The sequence below is a fragment of the Bos javanicus genome, chromosome 21 (genome assembly GCF_032452875.1).
Source record: "Bos javanicus breed banteng chromosome 21, ARS-OSU_banteng_1.0, whole genome shotgun sequence".
Classification (NCBI taxonomy): domain Eukaryota; kingdom Metazoa; phylum Chordata; class Mammalia; order Artiodactyla; family Bovidae; genus Bos; species Bos javanicus.
This window is the reverse complement of record NC_083888.1, coordinates 56,030,909-56,051,746: the sequence shown is the minus strand read 5'-3', so window position 1 is coordinate 56,051,746 and position 20,838 is coordinate 56,030,909. Positions and strand designations below refer to the sequence as shown.

At 46.2% G+C, this 20,838-nt stretch overlaps 1 protein-coding gene across 3 annotated transcripts in view; it reads left to right on the top strand.

The window, feature by feature from the left end:
• Positions 1–20,838, top strand: part of FBLN5 (fibulin 5) — a 93,086-nt gene that overhangs the window by 44,113 nt on the left and 28,135 nt on the right. For all 3 annotated transcript variants that reach the window (XM_061395119.1, XM_061395118.1, XM_061395117.1), the window contains one exon: positions 17,709–17,831. In XM_061395119.1, coding sequence (XP_061251103.1) covers positions 17,709–17,831 — 123 coding nt within the window. The remainder of the gene's footprint in view (positions 1–17,708; positions 17,832–20,838) is intronic.

Sequence of the window (20,838 nt, the reverse complement as noted above, 5' to 3'; positions counted from 1 at the left end):
GAATATGTTTTAATTTACAGATACTAACTTTATTGGGGGTAAAAACACATAACATGAAATTTACCATCTTGACCGATTTTAAGAGTAGAGTTGAATACTGTTAAGGACATTCACATTATTGTGAAATAGATCTCCAGAACTTTGTCATCTTTGTACGCATCGAAGAATCACTCCCTTTTTACCCTTCCCCTCAACCCCTGGTAAGCACCATTATACCTTATGTGTTCTGTGAATTTGGCTACTTTTAGCTACTTCATATAAGTGGAATCATTAATATTAGTCTTTTTGTGACTGGCTTATTTCACTTAGTGTAATGTCTCACTGGGTTCTTTCATGCTGTTGCATGTCAGAAATTCCTTTCTTTTAAATGTCGAATAATATTCCACTGTACGTATAGGCCACATTTTGTTTATTCATTCATCCATCGATGGATAGTAGGGTTGCTTCCATCTCTCAGCTATTGTGATTATTGCTGTAACAATCCACCCATGCTGACTACCCATAATATGTCCTGACCCACCCATACTGACTACCAGCATACCCTTAGGAGAGAACCCAAACCAGAGAAAGGTGTGATCATGAAAGTCTAATGAAGAAAGTCTTGAAAGAAATAAGGAAAGGATGACTGTGCCAAATGCTGAAGGGAAGTAGTGAAGGATAAAGACTAAATCTTTGGATTTGATCTTGTGAAAATCATTCTTGACCTTGTGGAAATCATTTGTGACTTTGAACAGAAAGGCTATAGTAAAATAAAAAAGATAGAAGTCTGATTGTATCAGGTTAGAGAGAGTGGGAGGTGGGAAGGCAGAGCAGTGACTATAGACAATTACTTCCAGGAAGACTGTGACAGAGGGACCCAGAGAAATTCGGTGGTCACAGGGGAGTTACATCGGCTCATGTGTTTTTATTAGCATTTCCTTCACTACGGCTACTATTAATCAAAACATCATTTATTACGAACTCAACTGAGCATACTCTTAACCCAACCATTTAGAATCAGTAACTATATTTTGGAGGGTTCATCTTATTGTGTTATTTAAAAAAAAAAATAAGTCAAAATTTTCTGATTGAGGCCAACTCAGAGAGCTCATTAAAACATGAAGCTTAATGCTAATTGTTGCAGAACCACAAAGGGCTAGGACTTCTGTGGTGTTAACTGAGAACTGATGCAAGTTCCCACATGCAGGGAAGGATGACTATGGCTTTTTTTTTTATCCTTCCTCTCACTCCTCCTTTGCCCTCCTTATCATCTCTTCATTTTTTCATTTTATTTTCCCCTTTCCTGTTCTTTCTGCTCATCTTCTCTTCCCCCTTCTCCAGCATCCTTAGCTTGGTACATAGTCATTTTACAAATGGGCTCCTATCTTCCCTTCCCACCCCTGCACTCACCCACATGTTTGCTTGTGTTAACTGCTCTTGGCTGTCTAAATGTTTTGCGGCTCTTATGCCTCAGTGCCTTTGCACATGCCATTCTTTTGGCTGATTCCTACTCATTTGTATTGAGAAACAAGGTAAGTTACAATAACAAAGAGACTTTCAACACACTGGTTTAGATAGGAGAGAATTAAAACTCTCTCTCATAGTACAGTCCAGAGGCATGCAGTTCAGGGCTAGAGGCTGGCTAGACCAAGCTCAATGTGTGACTTTCACCTCTGGATCCAAAATAGCTGCTCCAGCTCTTGCCATCACACCTGCATCCCAGCCAGAGGGAGGAGAGAGGTGACAAGGGAACCATACATTGTTCTTTTAAAGCATGACCCAGAAGTTGTTACATATTATTTTTACTTATATCCCTCTGGCAAGAGTTTCATCACATAGCCACATATCACTGTGAAGGAAAATGAAAAATGTAGTCTTCAGTTGGGAGAATGGGTATCAGAAGACTGTGTCTGATTGGGGTAGTCCCTGCCACATCATCCGTCTAGATTCACCCCAATGTCCTATTCCAGGAATCCATCCCCTATTGCAAGATGTCTCTTCCTCCCGGAAGTGCCCACGTTCTTTTCTCCAGCATGGCACTTACCATACTGAATTGGGATTATCTGGTCTCTTATCCGTTGCCTGCTAGACTGTAAACAGACATGGCCCATGTGTCATTTATCTTTGACTCCCTAGTACCTACAGCAGTGTTGGCTCATGGTGAATGTCTGTTGCATAAATGAATCCTGAATAGCTGTATTACAGGCCCTGGGTCTTTGGTGCTGTGCTCTTGATGGTTGGAGGGAGGGCTAGACTGGTCGGCAGGTCACTTACTTGATTGCCCTCAAATATTGCTCCTTCACCTCCCTGCCTTCCGAAGAAGAGAAATCCAGACATCTGCTAGTGACCCCAGAGGGGGGATGGAAGAGAGCAGCCCCTACTCCATCAGCTAGGTAAACACACAATCCTGGGAAGTATTTAATCAGTTCAAATATTTATTTTAGGTTTAAGTGATACAACCCAAGGCTTACCAAGTCCAAAAGGTTGTGTGGAGCTGGTGTGGCTGTTGCAGTCCTGCGCCATTTGGGGTGGAGCTCTCCCTTCCAGACTCTCAGGACATGCAACCCCTCAGTCACGAGACAGATTCTCTCTCTTTCTGGCATCCTCTCCCCTAACCTCAGAGTCCCTCTGTATTTTGACCTCTTCCTCCCATCCTGTGGGGTTTCACCTCCTCTTGAGTTGTAGCCTCAACAGTTATTCTCTGATGTGCTGAGGTCATCGGCTGGAGATGAGGAACAGGGAACTTTGGACCAAAGCAGAGTAGGGGGTGGGGAGCAGGAGAGGAGATCATCAGAGGGAGTGATCTCAGGATGAAAGAAAAGTGAAAGTGTTAGTCCCTCAGTCATGTCTGACTCTTATGTTACCTCATGGACTATAGCCTGCCAGGCTCCTCTGTCCATGGAATTCTCCAGGCAAGAATACTGGAGTGGGTTACCATGCCCTCCTCCAGGGAATCTTCTTGACCCAGGGATTGAACCCAGGGCTTCCGCATTGCAGGCAGATTCTTTACCGTCTGAATCACCAGGGAAGTCTCAGGATGGAATATCTATATCCTTAATCACCTCCTGGCCTGCTGCTTGTAACTTATGTGGAAAGAGCCATCTGTCTCTCCCCTCCCTTGTCTTAGGGCTCCAGGAATGGGTGTATATGGAGGACGCGTTCCCCTATGTCACTGTCTGGGGTCAAAGCCTGCCCTCACCTCCCAGGTGTGGGACACTCACTGTTATGTGTTCCCATAGCCTTCCTCAGTGCACTCCTCATTTCTGTTCACCACCTGTCTTCCCCACAAGCCTACAAGTCCTCTGAGGCCCCATTTCCGAGACAGGGAAGCACAGGCAGGCCAATGGCATACACACGGGCATGCTGGTTAGTTAGTGATGGCGTCAGAGGTGGTAGCAGAGTTTCTGATCCCCTGTGTGGGGAGGCATATGCAGATTCCTTTCTTGTGCTCTGGGAGGGATTGGCAGGGAGTGTTTGATCCTGACAACAGGATGATTGATTTCTTGGGGTGAATTTGCACACCTGGGTATTCTCACAGCTGGCACCAGACTGAGGGTCTGCAAAGTGGATTGGGTTTCCTGGTTGTGCCCTACGAGTTCCTGTTGCTGCCCATTTTCAAGCCAGGAAAAGGTGTATCTTTTCTCTCCTCTGATGTCCCTCCCTCCTGAATGTTGAGAATAAACTTTTTGCTTGTCTAGGTTGTCTGGCACTCCATCAAGCCAAGCACATGGCATGTCAAAGCCTTTGGAGGTCGGTTGTTCAGTCACTAAGTCATGTCCGACTCTGCGACTCCATGGACTGCAACATTCCAGGCTTCCCTGTCCTTCACTATCTCCTAGAGCTTGCTCAAACTCATGTCCATGGAGTCGGTGATGCCATCCAACCATCTCATCCTCTGTCAACCCTTTCTCCTCCTGCCTTCAGTCTTTCCCAGCAACAGGGTATTTTCCAATGAGTCAGCCCTTTGCACCAGGTGACCAAAATATCGGAGTTTCGGCATCAGTCCTTCCAATGAGTGTTCAGGGCTGATTTTCTTTAGGATTGACTGGTTTGATCTCCTTGAAATTCAAGGGACTCTCAAGAGTCTTCTCTAGCACCACAATTTGAAAGTAGACACTTTCAAATCAGCCCTCGGCAAAGACTGGACAGGGGTTAGGACACATCCCAGGCGGGGGCCTGAGGTCTGCTGGGCAAGCACAGTCCCCAGATGTCCTCCATCTGCTTAGGACACAAATGTGAATAAGACCCACTTTTTGTTTTCAAGAAACTCACAGTTTAGTGGAAGGAGATGGAGCCCTGCACAGCTAATTATATAATACGGTGTGAGATGCTGGAAAACCTGATATGCTTAATTACATCACATCACATCGTGTGCTTTGCCAAAATGTAAAAAGAAAGCTTTGAGGTTTCTAAGGAGGGGATATACAGTGTTGAGTAGTAGGGGCCACACATTCTGTGTCTTGCATGGTTCTGGAGGTTGCGTTTTGCTTGCTTTCAGGGGGAGAGGCTGGAGGCCAGCAGACTAATATGGAGTTATTCAGAGAAAAGACAGTGAGGCCTTGGAATTTTAGGGTATAAGGGATGGTAAGAAAGAATTTGCAAGATTTCCAGAAGGAGAACTGTGTGAGAGTCGTGCATGGGTCGGGGAAAGGATTTAAGGAAGTCTGAGCTTTTTAGCCTGGGGTTCTGCAAAAGAGAGAGGAGGGTGTGGGGATCAGGGACAAGGAGATCCCAGCCTGGGGCACTGTGGATGACGTTGAGCTGAGGGTGTGGGGGAGGAATAGCTCAGAGGGAACTGGGAGATGGAGCCTATGGGAGATGCAGTGGAGATGACACAATTTAAAAGCTAAGTATTTATAGACTGTGTTCATGAACAAGGGATGGTCTGCACTGAAGGAAAAACCCTGTCTTTTCTCCTAATTGGAATCTTTTGCACTTTTTGTCATCACTTTGGGGGCAGTATTTTCTAAGAACTTAGTTAAGATTTAGGGAACTGAGTTAACTCTTAGGAAATCAAAACACCACCAGCAAATTGAAAGGAGAACCTTTTGTAGGTACACAGTGCTCACAACCATTGCAGGTGGATGTGAGTAATAGCTGTTGTTTGTACTCCCAGGAAAGCATTTTTAGACTGTGGTTTTGACTGTGTTGAGAACTTCTTAAATAAGGCTCTAAAAATCACAATACTGTTATAACTAACAGGTTTGATCTTAGAGAAGAATCTGGCTAGGGATTGCCAGTTTGACTTTTGAACACTTAATTCCTTCCCAGACTCTCTTGAACAGCTTCTTAAACTCTGAGCAGGTTGCGTGGTTACAGAACCAAACACCGCTCTCAATAATCCAGCACCTTGCCTCGTGGAGTGAGGTCCTGGAGCCAGGAGTATTGGCGTCACCTGGGAGCTTATTAGAAACGCAGAGAAGATGGAATTGGAGCCTGCGTTTCAACAAGATCCTCACTGAGTTATGTGCACATTAAAGTTTAAGAAGTTTTAGTCTGGCACGGCAAGCTCCAGATATGGTTTTACATTGGAATCACTTAGGTCACTTTAAAAAGTTTTTCAAGCCTCCACCCCAGACTTTCTGTGTTAGCCTGGTAATTCTCTTGGGCAGCTAGGTTTGTGAACCACTGACTTGTATAGTTGCAAAAATCCTTCTCTGTTGATGGACAAATGGCAAGAATTTTGGCAAATGGGAATCTTGTTTGAGCTCCACGTTTGTTGCTTTATAATCACAATAATAGCTAAAGTCTCGTGCTCTTTTGAAAAATACCATTGTCTACATTGTCAATAAGCAGCCTTGTCCCCTTACTCTCAGGACAATTTTTTTTTAAGTCTAGTAAAACAAATTTATTCACACTATTTTGTGTAATGTGCTCCCAAGTATGAAATATTTTTCATTGCTGTAAGTTTATAATTTTTTTAAAATCTTCAGGTAGTTAATCATTTGGGGAATACCTAGATTCTTAGAGAACATAAATCTGAAGAATGCTAATGATAATGTTAGCATAAAGAATCTTACAGTATATTTCTACAAAATACTTTAAAGTCATTATTAATAAATACATTAAGTAATTAACTCTGCAGTGAAGAGACCTCTCAGGACTATTGGTGCATGATACTCAGGAAGGAATGTATGTGTCGCTCCCCCACTCCCACCCCCATGCCTGAACCTGCAGTGATCATTCACACGTTGTCAAAACTTGAATGAGCCTAGCCAATTCACTGCCCAGTTTGAGAGCAGCTAAAGTCAGCTGATGTTTACCAAGCACTCTGGATGAAAAAAATTAGCCAAGAACCAAACAATGTGATCCCCATTAGTTGCATAGTTTGTTTCTGTAGAAGGTCAGGGCTAGAAGGGCCTTTCAGAGCTCTCCTCCAAGCTCTTGCTTTATGGATAGAAAAATTGAATCCACGGAGAAGTTGGAAGCTGCAGCCCAGCTGGTTTCATCCGAGAGGATTTTTTGTTGTTTGGAAAATGGACCACATATTTGTTGCTTAATTAGAGGCACGAAACGAGCAGGCTTTGTGTTCTAAGCTTAATATCAAGCATTGGGAAAAGTGCTGTAAACACAGAAAGAGCTGGCTTCTGACGACTGCCCCAGACCCATAAGACACATGGAATGCAGATGTCCTGGGAATTCAACAAGAGAGTTCTCAAACGCTGAGGTCTTTAATTAAGCAGGTGTTTGGGAAGTCGGTCCTGTGTAGCTTCCAGCCTTGGCTGAGCTTGTCTCGCTGAAAAATGGCCCCGATCCAGCCCAGCAGCAGGCCTGAAACTGGCTTCAATTGGAGGCATTGGAATGTGCCATTTTTATTTTCTTCTTTCTTATCAAGCCCCATTAGCTTGAGCAAGGAGGGAACAAAAACGGGCTGGGAAAACATGTTGTTTCACTGGGTAAAAATTTACTACCAAGGAAATGATTTGGCCGTGTCCAAAAAAGGACTCATGGAGGCCTTTGGAAAGGTGCAGGCTTCCAAAGGCATTGGACACTTTCTCCTGGTGTCACCCAGTGAGAATGTTTCCCTTTGGCTGATGGCCATTCTCACACAAGACCCGAGACGCTCAGCCGAGGGTGTGTACACAGGCTCACAAAGGCAGCCCTGCCTTAATCACAGTATCGGAGAAGAGAAAACACAGGAAGAGGGAAGAATCACGGAGTTAAGGTATTTGGCTGTGGACTTCAGTAAGACACACGCACCCTTAGGCTTCCGGACATCCTCAGTTACAGAATCATGGACAGTTGGTGACTGTGGTTGATTGAACCATAAGCTACCTGTGTCTCACAGCCCACTGAGAGCTGTCATCATTGTGTCTTCTGAATCCCAGGACAAAGCCTGCAGCCGGCAGAAGACAAGCTTCCCCCATCTTTCACAACTCTTAGAAACAGCAGCTCACTAAGGAAGGAAACTAAAACCTCCCAAGTACCTCCTGTGCGCCAGGTGGCGGCAATAGCACCTGCAAACACAATTATTTGTGAACTCTCGTAGCAGCTGTGGAGGCAGGCTGTTGCAGCTCTGTTTTGCAGAGCATCTGAGCATCCCTCAGATGAATCAACTTGTCGGTAATATTCAGTTCTTAAGTGCAAGAACTGGATCCACACCCAGCTCTGCCTGCCCTCAACGTTTTTTGTTTGTTTGTTTGTTTTTAACCCAGCAGCCCTTTCTGGGGAGGTCTCAGACCTTTGGTCTTTTTTTCCTCTTAAGCTTTGGTACAGGCAGCATGACTTGGGAAATCTTTTCCCTGTGGGCATGGGGGAACCATTAGTTTTTGTTTTGGTTTGCTTTGTTTTACAGTTTTCAAGGGACATTTATTTCAATGAGAATTTGTGTTGTGAGAACAGTTTAACTATTTTCCCTTGAACTTTTAGGAATAAATGCTGAAATGTAAATACGTGTAGGTACATAATATGCATATTCAAATATAATAAGTACTTGGCTTATGTATGCATATTATTTGTATTCAAACACGTTTATGCACGGGCTTCCCTGGTGGCTCAGATAGTAAAGAATCTGCCTGCAGTACAGGAGACACAGGTTTGATCCCTGGGTCTGGAAGATCCCTGGAGGAGGAAATGGCAACCCACTCCAGGATTCTTGCCTGGAGAACCCCATGGACAGAGAAGCCTGGTGGGCTACAGTCCATGGAGTTGCAAAGAGTCGGACACGACTGAGCAACTAAGCACACACACGTTTATGCGTGTTTATGGCGGCATGTTGTCCATTTTAGCTGCCTATAGAGGTTTTTATATAATAAACTGTGAGTTTACCCTAAGATTATACTTGGAACCATTAGTTTTATAGGGAATGAGAAAGTGGGTTGTATGCTGAGAACTCACTCACTCCCGGGGAAGGACGTATGAGGCATAAAGCAACAGCATGATAGTCAGGGTGCCCTGTGAAACTCCATCTGACAAGACCGGGGGGACCTGTCTATTGCTACTTGCTTCTATCACAGATTCCAGCTCCGAGGGCTAACCCTTCAGCAGCTTTGTAGACTGTGGCCTTTTCCCATGCTGTCCCCGAGTGCCTGGAAGATTCTAATTTTATATTTTTTATTGAAGTATAGTTATTTACAATGTTGTGCCAATCTCTGCTGTACAGCCAAGTGACTCAGCTGTGCACATATCAGATCAGATCAGTCGCTCAGTCGTGTCTGACTCTTCACGACCCCATGAATCGCAGCACACCAGGCCTCCCTGTCCATCACCAACTCCCGGAGTTCACTGAGACTCACGTCCATCGAGTCAGTGATGCCATCCAGCCATCTCATCCTCTGTCGTCCCCTTCTCCTCTTGCCCCCAATCCTTCCCAGCATCAGAGTCTTTTCCAATGGGTCAACTCTTCGCATGAGGTGGCCAAAGTACTGGAGTTTCAGCTTCAGCATCATTCCTTCCAAAGAAATCCCAGGGCTGATCTCCTTCAGAATGGACTGGTTGGATCTCCTTGCAGTCCAAGGGACTCTCAAGAGTCTTCTCTAACACCACAGTTCAAAAGCATCAATTCTTCGGTGCTTAGCTTTCTTCACAGTCCAACTCTCACATCCATACATGACCACAGGAAAAACCATAGCCTTCACAGACGAAACTTTGTTGGCAAAGTAATGTCTCTGCTTTTGAATATGCTATCTAGGTTGGTCATAACTTTCCTTCCAAGGAGTAAGCGTCTTTTAATTTCATGGCTGCAGTCACCATCTGTAGTGATTTTGGAGTCCAGAAAAATAAAGTGTGACACTGTTTCCACTGTTTCCCCATCTATTTCCCATGAAGTGATGGGACCAGATGCCATGATCTTCATTTTCTGAATGTTGAGCTTTAAGCCAACTTTTTCACTCTCCTCTTTCACTTTCATCAAGAGGCTTTTTAGTTCCTCTTCACTTTCTGCCATAAGGGTAGTGCCATCTGCATATCTGAGGTTACTGATATTTCTCCAGGCAATCTTGATTCCAGCTTGTGTTTCTTCCAGTCCAGCGTTTCTCATGATGTACTCTGCATATAAGTTAAATAAACAGGGTGACAATATACAGCCTTGACGTACTCCTTTTCCTATTTGGAACCAGTCTGTTGTTCCATGTCCAGTTCTAACTGTTGCTTCCTGACCTGCATACAAATTTCTCAAGAGGCTTATCAGGTGGTCTGGTATTCCCATCTCTTTCAGAATTTTCCACAGTTTGTTGAGATCCACACAGTCAAAGGCTTTGGCATAGTCAATAAAGCAGAAATAGATGTTTTTCTGGAACTCTCTTGCTTTTTGCCTGATCCAGCGGATGTTAGCAATTTGATCTCTGGTTCCTCTGCCTTTTCTAAAACCAGCTTGAACATCAGGAAGTTCACGGTTCACATATTGCTGAAGCCTGGCTTGGAGAATTTTGAGCATTACTTTACTAGCGTGTGAGATGAGTGCAATTGTGTGGTAGTTTGAGCATTCTTTGGCATTGCCTCTCTTTGGGATTGGAATGAAAACTGACCTTTTCCAGTCCTGTGGCCACTGCTGAGTTTTCCAAATTTGCTGGCATATTGAGTGCAGCACTTTCACAGCATCATCTTTCAGGATTTGGAATAGCTCAACTGGAATTCCATCACCTCCACTAGCTTTGTTCGTAGTGATGCTTTCTAAGGCCCACTTGACTTCACATTCCAGGATGTCTGGCTCTAGGTCAGTGATCATACCATTGTGATTATCTGGGTCGTGAAGATCTTTTTGTACAGTTCTTCTGTGTATTCTTGCCATCTCTTCTTAATACCTTCTGCTTCTGTTAGGTCCATACCATTTCTGTCCTTTATCGAGCCCATCTGTGCATGAAATATTCCCTTGGTATCTCTAATTTTCTTGAAGAGATCCCTAGTCTTTCCCATTCTGTTGTTTTCCTCTATTTCTTTGCATTGATCGCTGAAGAAGGCTTTCTTATCTCTTCTTGCTATTCTTTGGAACTCTGCATTCAGATGTTTATATCTTTCCTTTTCTCCTTTGCTTTTCACTTCTCTTCTTTTCACAGCTATTTGTAAGGCCTCCCCAGACAGTCATTTTGCTTTTTTGCATTTCTTTTCCACGGGAATGGTCTTGATCCCTGTCTCCTGTACAATGTCACGAACCTCATTCCATAGTTCATCAGGCACTCTATCAGATCTAGGCCCTTAAATCTATTTCTCACTTCCACTGTATAATCATAAGGGATTTGATTTAGGTCATACCTGAATGGTCTAGTGGTTTTCCCTACTTTCTTCAATTTCAGTCTGAATTTGGCAATAAGGAGTTCATGGTCTGAGCCACACTCAGCTCCTGGTCTTGTTTTTGCTCACTGTATAGAGCTTCTCCATCTTTGGCTGCAAAGAATATAATCAATCTGATTTCGGTGTTGACCATCTGGTGATGTCCATGTGTAGAGTCTTCTCTTGTGTTGTTGGAAGAGGGTGTTTGTTATGACCAGTATATTTTCTTGGCAAAACGCTATTAGTCTTTGCCCTGCTTCATTCCGTATTCCAAGGCCAAATTTGCCTGTTACTCCAGGTGTTTCTTGACTTCCTACTTTTGCATTCCAGTCCCCTATAATGAAAAGGACATCTTTTTTGGGTGTTAGTTCTAAAAGGTCTTGTAGGTCTTCATAGAACCATTCAACTTCAGCTTCTTCAGCATTACTGGTTGGGGCATAGACTTGGATTACCGTGATACTGAATGGTTTGCCTTGGAAACGAACAGAGATCATTCTGTCGTTTTTGAGATTGCATCCAAGTACTGCATTTCGGACTCTTTTGTTGACCATGATGGCCACTCCATTTCTTCTGAGGGATTCCTGCCTGCAGTAGTAGATATAATGGTCATCTGAGTTAAATTCACCCTTTCCAGTCCATTTCAGTTCGCTGATTCCTAGAATGTCGACATTCACTCTTGCCGTCTCTTGTTTGACCACTTCCAATTTGCCTTGATTCATGGACCTGACATTCCAGTTTCCTATGCAATATTGCTCTTTACAGCATCGGACCTTGCTTCTATCACCAGTCACATCCACAGCTGGGTATTCTTTTTGCTTTGGCTCCATCCCTTCATTTTTTCTGGAGTTATTTCTCCACTGACCTCCAGTAGCATATTGGGCACCTACTGACCTGGGGAGTTTCTCTTTCAGTAGCCTATCATTTTGCCTTTTCATACTGTTCATGGGGTTCTCAAGGCAAGAATACTGAAGTGGTTTGCCATTCCCTTCTCCAGTGGACCACATTCTGCCAGATCTCTCCACCATGACCCGCCCGTCTTGGGTTGCCCCACAGGCATGGCTTAGTTTCATTGAATTAGACAAGGCTGTGGTCCTAGTGTGATTAGATTGACTAGTTTTCTGTGATTATGGTTTCAGTGTGTCTGCCCTCTGATGCCCTCTTGCAACACCTACCATCTTACTTGGGTTTCTCTTACCTTGGGCGTGGGGTATCTCTTCACGGCTGCTCCAGCAAAGCGCAGCCATTGCTCCTTACCTTGGACGAGGGGTATCTCCTTACCGCCGCCCTTCCTGACCTTCAACGTGGGATAGCTCCTCTAGGCCCTCCTGCGCCCGCGCAGCCACGGCTCCTTGGACGTGGGGTTGGTCCTCCTGGCCACCACCCCTGGCCTCAGGCATGGGGTTGCTCCTCCCGGCCGTCACCCTTGGCCTCGAGCATGGGGGCGTGGGGTAGCTCCTCCGGCCCGCAGCCCCTGGCCTCGGGCTTAGGGGCATGGGGTAGCTCCTCCCGGCCGCCACCCATGACCTCGAACACGGGGTAACTCCTCTCGTCGCCGCCCCTGACCTTGGACGCTGGGCATCTCCTCTCGGCCGCCCGCCCACCCCCACTCCCCGACCTCGGACGCGGAGTAGCTCCTCTCGGCCGTTCCTGCGCTGTCGCAGTCTGGTAGTCTCGGCCGCTGCCCCTGACCTCGGACGTATGCACATATAGACATTCTTTATTCCTGTTCTTTTCTATCCTGGTTCATCATGGGATATTGAGCATAGTTCCCTGTGCTGTAGAGTAGAACCTTGTTGTTCATCCATTCTGTATATAATAGTTTACACCTGCTAACCCCAACCTCCCCCTCCATCCTTCCCCCATTTCGCATCCCCCTTGGCAACCACCATTCTGTTCTCTGTGTCCTTGATTTTCTTTCTATTTCATAGATAAGATCATTTGTGTCATACTTTAGATTCCACACGTAAGTGATATCGTATGGTATTTGTCTTTCTCTTTCTGAACTTACTTTGCTTAGTATTAAATATGATAATCTCTAGGTCCATCCATGTTACTGCAAATGGCATTATTTCATTCTTTTTATGGCCAAGTAGTATTCCATTGTATACATGCATCACATCTTCTTTATCCGCTCGTCTGTCAGTGGACGTGTACACTGTTTCCATGTCTTGGCTATTGTGAATAGTGCTGCTATGAACTTTTCAAATTATAGTTTTGTCCAGGTATACGCTCAGGAGTGAGATTGCTGGATTATATGGTAATCCTATTTTTAGTGTTCTGAGGAACTCTGTACTATTTTCCATAATGGCTTCACCAACTTACATTCCCACCAGCATTGTAGGAGGGTCCCTTTTTCTCCACACTGTCTCCAGCATTTATTTGTAGACTTTTTAATGATGGCCATTCTGATTGGTATGAGTTGATACCTCATTGCAGTTTTAATTTTCATTTCTCTAATAATTGTGATGTTGAGCATCTCTTCATGTGCCTAATGGCCACTTGTATGTTCTGTTCAGAGAAATGTTTATTAAGGTCTCAGCCTGGAAGATTCTGTTCCTTTTGTTGTCCTGGTTTGTTGGGCAGTTGTATTCTGATGTCTTGAGGCCAGTTTCTCCACCTGGTGCCCCTGTGAGATCTTGCTGCCTTAGTGCACCAGCTGGGGGCATGGGACACAGCTATGGATATGACCTCCTGAATGAGTATGTCTGACATGTGGGCCGCTGTACCAAGGCCGGGAGCCCACTTCTGCCTCCTGGAAGCGGGTCAAGGAGATGAGGTTGACTGCTTTGAGAACTTTTCTAAGTGAGCAGTTGTTGTTTGAGATTGCTGTACTTTTAAAATCATTTTTATATGCATTTATTTTGGGGCTTCCTAGGCAGCAGCAGCAGCAGGTGCTACTAGTGGTAAAGAGCCTGTCTGCCAATGCAGGAGGTGTAAGTGACACGGGTTCGAATCCTGGGTCGGGAAGATCCCCTGGAGGAGGGCATGGCAACCCACTCCAGTGTTGTTGCCTTTAGAATCCCATGGACAGAGGAGCCTGGTCGGGGAGGCTATGGACCATAGGGTCGCAGAGAGTCAGACACAACCGAAGTGACTTAATATGCATGCATGTATATTTATTTATTTTATTATTTATTGGGTGCCAGGTCTTAGTTGCAACACACAGGATCTTCAGTCTTTGCTGAGGCATAAGATTTTCTTTTTAGTTGCCACATGTGAGATCTTTTAGTCGTGGCGTGTGGATTCTTAGCTGCAGCATGCGGGATCTAGTTTCCTGGCTAGAGATCGAACCAGGGCCCCCTGTATTGGGAGCGCAGAGTCTTAGCCACTGGACCACTAGGGAAGTCCCAAGAATGTTGTAATTGACGGCCACCCTGGGGAGGTCTGCAGGAAAGGGCAACAGCTCAGAGCTGCATTGGGCAGCAGGGATGTGTTGTTTAACACGGAGAATGATTTCTTCCTGGACAGGTGCAGTGCTGGGCTGTGATCTGGTTCTGGAGGTGTCAGGGAGCTCTGTCCTCCAGTTATCGGGGTGCTGGATGACAGTGGGTAGATGTCTTCCCGGCGGAGGAGAGATGAGCCACAGCTGCTGTGCTAGAGTCCTCGAAGGGCCCAGGCAGCTGCCCGGGACTACAGCCCCAGGAGAGACACTGTAGGAGTCACATGGTTGGAGGGACTGTGCTCCCCACTGGCTCTCTCAGCAGCCTGGAGGTTTGGGAGGAGACACACACACACACACACTCACAGCCACAGTAGAACAGAAAGAATTAATAGATGAGCAAGGGCATGAATGATTGAATGAACCCAGCATCCTCTTCTCTTAAGGGACGTTTCCTAAACATTACACAGAAAAGGGAAGAAGTAACCAGCACAATTTGCATCTGAGGATAATGGTACTTACTTAGGTTGCCCTAACTTGTACTTTTCCACTGGTGCAGAAAAGGCCCCTTTGCCAAAGAATGTCCTTGGGAGTGGTTCGACGTATTTTTTCCCTTCTGTTATTTAAATCAAAGGTATTTAATGTAAGCAATTCAGCTGTGAGCTGGAATGTGTGATGAGTCTTTTCACCTCGTGCGGAACCCAAGGCGTGAACGTTCTCAGTTTCAGCTCCTCAGGTGTGCAAGCTGATGGGGGTTTTCAGTGGAGGTGGTTGTTTTTAAAGTCTACACACTTGTCAGCAAGTTGGCTGGAAAAACTTGTCTGGGGACTCAAAGGCCTTAATGTGTGTTGCCCATGTGTTCATTCATTCATTCATTGAACATTTACTATGGACCCGAGGTGGGGACTTCCCAGCTGGCTTAAGTGTTAAAGAACCCGCCTGCCAATGCAGGAGACGCAAGGAGGAGACATGGGTTCCATCCTGTGGGAAGATCCCTTGGAGGAGGAAGATCCCTTGGAGGAGGAAATGGCAACCCACTGCAGTATTCTTGCCTGGAAAACCAATGGACAAGAGGAGCCTGGTGGGCTACAGTCCATGGGGTCACAAAGGATCAGACATGATTTAACACATGCATGGACCCAAGTTAAAACCAGGTATATTTTGAGGATATAAATATGGGACATACTTCCCCCAGAGACTCCCAGACTTACTGAGTTCTCAGAACATATTTAGATTGACCATCCGTTCAAGGTCAATCAATTGACAATGAATTCAACCCGTTCAAGACATCCAATCAGTCAATTCAAGTAGTTTTTTGAATGTCCATCAACAGATATGCAGTATAACTGAGTTAATTGTTTAACTGAGTAAAAATGGTGGATTTAAAAAAAATAAACCTTAGAGATTTTGTTTCTGGATGATTTGAATAGTTTGTACCTGCCTACACATTGAGGCCTCCCACGCTCCTCTGGGCCCAGTCTGGGCCTCTCCCAGTTTGGTGGCTGTCTATCAGGCTACCGGGGGCACGTCGTCTCCATGCCGGTTACACAGCACAGAGCCCTGGAACTTGCTGTCCCCAGGGCTCTCTGACGGCTCTGCTGCTCCTTCACCCTCCGTTCCCCTTGAAGCAGGATAAAGAGCACACATTCCTAAGGCAGAGTTGTTCCCAGGGTACAATTGTCATCCATCACTTCCCGCCGGAAAAATGTAAATATGTGCTGGCCGATAGTGGCTTTATTTATTATCCTAGGCTTCGATACGGATTTGAGCAGGAGCGGCTGCTGGCCAAGCATTATTTGCGGGATCCCCTGGGAGGCTTTGCTGGGTGGGCAGAGCTGGGGCTGGAGGCGATGCCTGGGGCCAAGGCAGGAGCTCTTGCAGCTGAGAACGGCCCTGGGTCTTTGCCATCAAGGCTGTACATCGTTGGGGTGCAGCAGAGATGGCTGCCACCCTGGAAGTAGGTTCTTGGAGGTTGTCCATGTTGAGACAGCTGGAGCCTGGTTCCATTTGATGTCCAGACTCTGGTCACTGGGGCTGGGGTGGGAACCAACCAGCGTCCTTGGTGTTGACTGATGAGGCACGTGGTGGTGGACTGTGGTGGGTGGTGTCCTTGGACCCAGGAGACCATCACTTACCTGGCTGAATGTTTGTTTCACTGGATCAGTTGTGCTCGCTTCCTGAGTGCACCCCTGTACTACCTATGGAGCTAACACTTTGGAATCCTCGGGGCCCCCCAGCGCTGCACCACCGCCCCCTCCCCCCACCCCCAGTCTGCCATCTACAATGTTAAGAGGCAGACAGTTTCCCAGGTGGGGCAGGAAAAGGCAGCAAAAGCTCAACCCTCTCTCCTCTGCGTGACCTGCCAAGGCCCGGCAGCATGAGCCCTGTCATCCCTGCACAGACCTCGATGCTATAGCATGTTTGGCAACATTTTCTCATCTGTAAAATGGGAATCACGAGCCCACTGCATGGGGCGACTGTGAAAGGAAAATGAGGAGCCAGGTGCACGGCTCAGTCTCAGTGAAGTGCAGCTTTTAATGCTACTGGGTTGGCCAAAATGTTTGGGTTTTTCAGAAGCTGTTATGGCAAAACCCTAACAAACTTTTTGTCAACTTGATATTTCTGATGGTGCGATGGTCCATTCTGGAGGGGTAGGGTGTAGATGAGCAAACCCTGATGAGAGGGCAAAAGGCCGGAGCCCTACTAAGGATGCAGGCAGGTGAGGGTGGGAGTGAAGGGGAGAGGCAGGGCCAGGCCAGATGAATTAAGTGTGCGGGGTGAATCTCTGTGGAGTTTTGTCAAAGTGAGGGCGTGGTGTCAGGAGCACCTGTTCCAGGACTCCCTAAGGTGCAGTGTGGGGAGAAAAGAAAGTAGGATTCGTTTCAGCTGAAACAGTCTTGAGTACTGCGTACACCATATGAGAAACGTGGGCATAATACAGCTTGGTCTCTGCGCTTTGATGGTCCCACTGAAGGAGAAGGGACTGACTTGGCACAAGTACCTGCCCGGCAGCAGACAGATGGGCATGTGTAATGACAGCATGGAGAAACCCAATCTGAGTACAGGGCAGCAGGAGGTGAGCCCCAGAGCTCTGGAGTGGAGGAGGGAAGGCTGGAGGGCTCCTAGAAGCTTCCTGAAGATGCAGGGGCCCCAAATGAAAAGATTTTCCTGTGTGGATGCAGTCAAGTGACTCGCAAGCTTCCACTAACGAGGGATGTTTCTCTTCCTTCTGTTCTTGTTCTCAGAGGTGTTTATCATGGCTCTGTGCACCCAGAAGGTACACAGCAGACCTGTTTATATGTGAATGGATGAGCCTAATACAAAATACATTTCTAAATCAAGTAATGGTTGTCATCAAGGTGAACTTGTTTTCAGAGAATGTTGGACAGGATGGCAGAACAGTGCTTAAGGATGTGTGTTTTCTTTTTGGCCATTTCCCTTGTAGATTTTCCAGGGAGCAGATTAGCTCTGCCCCCTCCAGAAAAGCCAGGGTCTCCTAGTGGTACCTGTTAGGGAGGTGATGTAATCCAGGGACATAATCAACTGCCTCCCAGCCAGACAAGCAAGCAGTTAGCACCTCTGGTGGCTCCAAGGGCTCTAAACAGATGTAGGTGACATTCTTTGGAATATGTCTGTGTTACAGATGTGGATGAGTGTGCAACGGACTCCCACCAGTGTAACCCTACCCAGATTTGCATCAACACCGAAGGAGGCTACACCTGTTCCTGCACGGATGGCTACTGGCTGCTTGAAGGCCAGTGCTTAGGTAATACAGAAGCTCTTGAAAGTGAATGATTGCCTGGGGGTATTGTGAATCGTGGTCATGGCTGGGTGGCTTAAGGGCAATGGGCTTTTCTTTGGGGTTGTGGGTGGCAGAAGATTGTTGAGCTTACATGGAGCACCACCCTTTAAGATCACTTGTCACCATCACCGCATGACAGCATGTCATCACCAGGAATTTTTTCCCCCCACTTTCTTATTTTTGGGCTTCTCTGATTGCTCAGTTGGTAAAGAATCTGCCTACAATGCAGAAGACTCCGGTTTGATTCCTGGGTCAGGAAGATCCACTGGAGAAGGGATAGGCTACCCACTCCAGTATTCTTGGACCTACCCAATCCAGTATTCCCTCATGGCTAAGCTGGTAAAAAATCTGCCTGCAATGCAGGAGACCTGGGTTAGATCCCTGGGTTGGGAAGATCCCCTAGAGAAGGGAAAGGCTACCCACTCCAGTATTCTGGCCTGGAGAATTCCATGGACTGTATAGTCCATGGGGTTGCAAAGAGTCGGTCATGACTGAGCCACTTTCACTTTCTCTTATTTTTATTATGACAATGGTGGTGGTTTACTCACTAAGTTGTATCTCTTGCAACCCAATGGACTATGGCCTTCCAGGTTCCTGTATTCATGGGGTTTCCCAGGCAGGAATATTGGAGTGGGTTGCCATTTCCTTCTCCAGGGGATCTTCCCAACCCACAGATCGGATCTGCATCTCCTGCATCGCAGGTAGATTCTTTACCACTGAACCACCAAAACATGTTTTTGTCCAGTCCCAAATGCAGACTTGTGGCAAATCCAAGCTTGTGGCAGCCTGGCTCCCTGCTGTTGACAGTTGGGATCGATCCATCATGGCTGCAGCTGCTTACCCTGCTTTTCAGGCCCTGAGCCTTGCGGTCTTCCTCCCTTTCACTGCCCTGTTTATATAGAGTTTAATAAAGACTCTGCCAGGATAAGAAGGTGCTTTTCAGGCCTTCGTCACTGCCTCTCCATCATCAGGATTTTTTAATGTAATTTTTAAAGGTTCATATTTGGTCTTACCTAGACCTTTTTTCTGCCTTTGGAAATTTATAACAGAGGCAGGAAGTGGTAGAGGTGAGGGTTATTCTGTCCCTAATTAGAAATCCTACCGATAGAAGGGAGTGCTTGCTTTGTCATAGAAATGTCCCAGGTTTCAAATATGAATCAGGGGATTCAGATCTAACATCATCTCCTTCCAATACCCCACCATATCCCCCACCCCATGCCCACCCGTCTAGCTCTGGTCTTTTTTAAAAAGTCAGTCAGCACCTATTGAGAATTTTCTCCCTTGCAGTTGGCATTGGCTATATGATCCCTCTGTTTATTTTTCCTGGAGGGCTATTTTTCTTTCTTCCCCTCTAGTCTTTGGTTTAGCCAAGTGCACGCACTCATAACAATCTCTAGTTGTCACTGCAATTTCTCTTTCTAGGGTGTGATTTCTTTGCTGTTTCTTGGAAAAGCCCTTCTAGTTTAAAGTCTCAAGACGCTGCTGTTGCCTGAAAGTCAGTCCTGGAGGTGCTTAGAAATAAATCCAAACAACCTCATGGAAACAAACAGACAAAAAGATTCTTTTTTCCCGTTTTCTCTTGATTGAAACTGTGTTGAGGTCGCCTCTAGAGCCCTGCCCAAAGGGGCCTGACAAGCCAGCCTGGACCTCACTTGGTTCTCCTTTCCAGGCACCGAAGAGTTGGCTGCGCATGGGCATGTGTGAATATGATGATTGCTTTGCATTTTAACCAACCTCAGCTATTATGGAAAATCTGAGGCCACTGATTTGAACATAAGCAGATCAGTGTGAGTTATTTGTATGGGAACTCAATATGTAGCATTTCAGAGCTGGAAGGGATGTTATATATTATGTCATCCACCTTTTATAGAGTTGGAAACTGAGACGCATAGAGGAGGAACATGTTGGACAAAGAGTTCAGTTCAGTTCAGTTGCTCAGTCGTGTCTGACTCTTTGCGACCCCATGAATCACAGCACGCCAGGCCTCCCTGTCCATCACCAACTCCCGGAGTTCACTCAGGCTCACATCCATTGAGTCAGTGATGCCGTCCAGCCGTCTCAACTTCTGTCGTCCCCTTCTCCTCCTGCCCCCAATCCCTCCCAGCATCAGAGTCTTTTCCAATGAGTCAACTCTTCGCATGAGGTGGCCAAAGTACTGGAGTTTCAGCTTTAGCATCATTCCTTCCAAAGAAATCCAAGGGCTGATCTCCTTCAGAATGGACTGGTTGGATCTCCTTGCAGTCCAAGGGACTCTCAAGAGTCTTCTCCAACACCACAGTTCAAAAGCATCAATTCTTCGGCACTCAGCCTTCTTCACAGTCCAACTCTCACATCCATACATGACCACAGGAAAAACCATAGCCTTGACTAGACAGACCTTTGTTGGCAAAGTAATGTCTCTGCTTTTGAATATGCTATTGGGTCTAAAATCTGTGTCCTGTTTTTCAGTCCATTTTTTCCACCACCAGGGGGTGCTAGAGAAGACCAGGTGACCGGGACACACAGGCTGGATTGCAGAGACCTTGGGGCCAGGAAACCCCTCCCCGTCTGAGTGGGGACAGTAACTGGGACATTCCTCCACCAGGAGGGTTGTTCTTATTCACAGGGCATGAAGCTTTAGGAAGGATGCTCCTGGAGGCCTAATTGGTGCTGCACGCACAGTCTGCTTACAATTGACATCCAAAGTGAGGACCTTTCTCCAAGAAGAAAGGAAATGGAGAAGGAAATGGCAACCTACTCTAGTATTCTTGCCTGGAGAATCCCATGGACGGAGGAGTTTGGTGGGCTACAGTTCACAGGTCTCAAAAAGTCGGACACGACTGAGTGACTTCACTTTCACTTTCCCCAATATGGCTAAACTTGTGCCTTCTCCTGGCCAAACTCTTCTTTTGCTTTCAAGGTGCAAGTTCCATAGCCATCCACCACCCTTTCTGCATGACTTTGGAGGCATTGCCTTTGCAGAAAAAGAAGG